The 313-nt window shown below is 27.2% G+C and overlaps 2 protein-coding genes across 2 annotated transcripts in view; both read left to right on the top strand.

Moving 5' to 3' along the window:
- Window positions 1-10, top strand: part of ENU1_179420 (hypothetical protein) — a gene marked incomplete at both ends in the record, with an annotated part of 510 nt that extends 500 nt beyond the window's left edge. Inside the window, one exon of the mRNA XM_008861439.1 lies at window positions 1-10. This exon is cut by the window's left edge and continues 500 nt beyond it. Within this exon, the coding sequence (XP_008859661.1) occupies window positions 1-10 (10 nt within the window).
- A 131-nt stretch (window positions 11-141) lies between these two features.
- The window catches only part of ENU1_179410 (DNA repair helicase, putative), a gene marked incomplete at both ends in the record, with an annotated part of 189 nt that continues 17 nt past the window's right edge, over window positions 142-313 (top strand). The window contains one exon of the mRNA XM_008861438.1: window positions 142-313. This exon is cut by the window's right edge and continues 17 nt beyond it. Coding sequence (XP_008859660.1) covers window positions 142-313 — 172 coding nt within the window.

Raw genomic sequence — 313 nt, 5'->3', positions numbered from 1 at the left:
GATGAATTAGTTCAATTTGGTAAACAACATAGACAATGTCCATATTTCTGTTCAAGAAAAAATTTTCATAAATCACCATTTATAGTTTGTACATATAATTATATTCTTGATCCTAAAGAAGAAAATGTTACTGTTGGTAAAATGATTGATTTAGATCAAACATTACTTGTTTTTGATGAAGCACATAATGTAGATAATATTGTTGTTGATGCACAAACACTTACATTATCATTAGAAACAATAGAACTTGCAACAATTTCATTAGCCCGTCTTACAAAACTTCTCTCAATTGAAGCATCAAAAAAACCTTTAG

Source organism: Entamoeba nuttalli (genome assembly GCF_000257125.1).
Source record: "Entamoeba nuttalli P19 unplaced genomic scaffold asmbl_8040, whole genome shotgun sequence".
NCBI lineage: Eukaryota > Evosea > Mastigamoebida > Endamoebidae > Entamoeba > Entamoeba nuttalli.
This window is presented reverse-complemented; position numbering and strand designations above follow the sequence as displayed.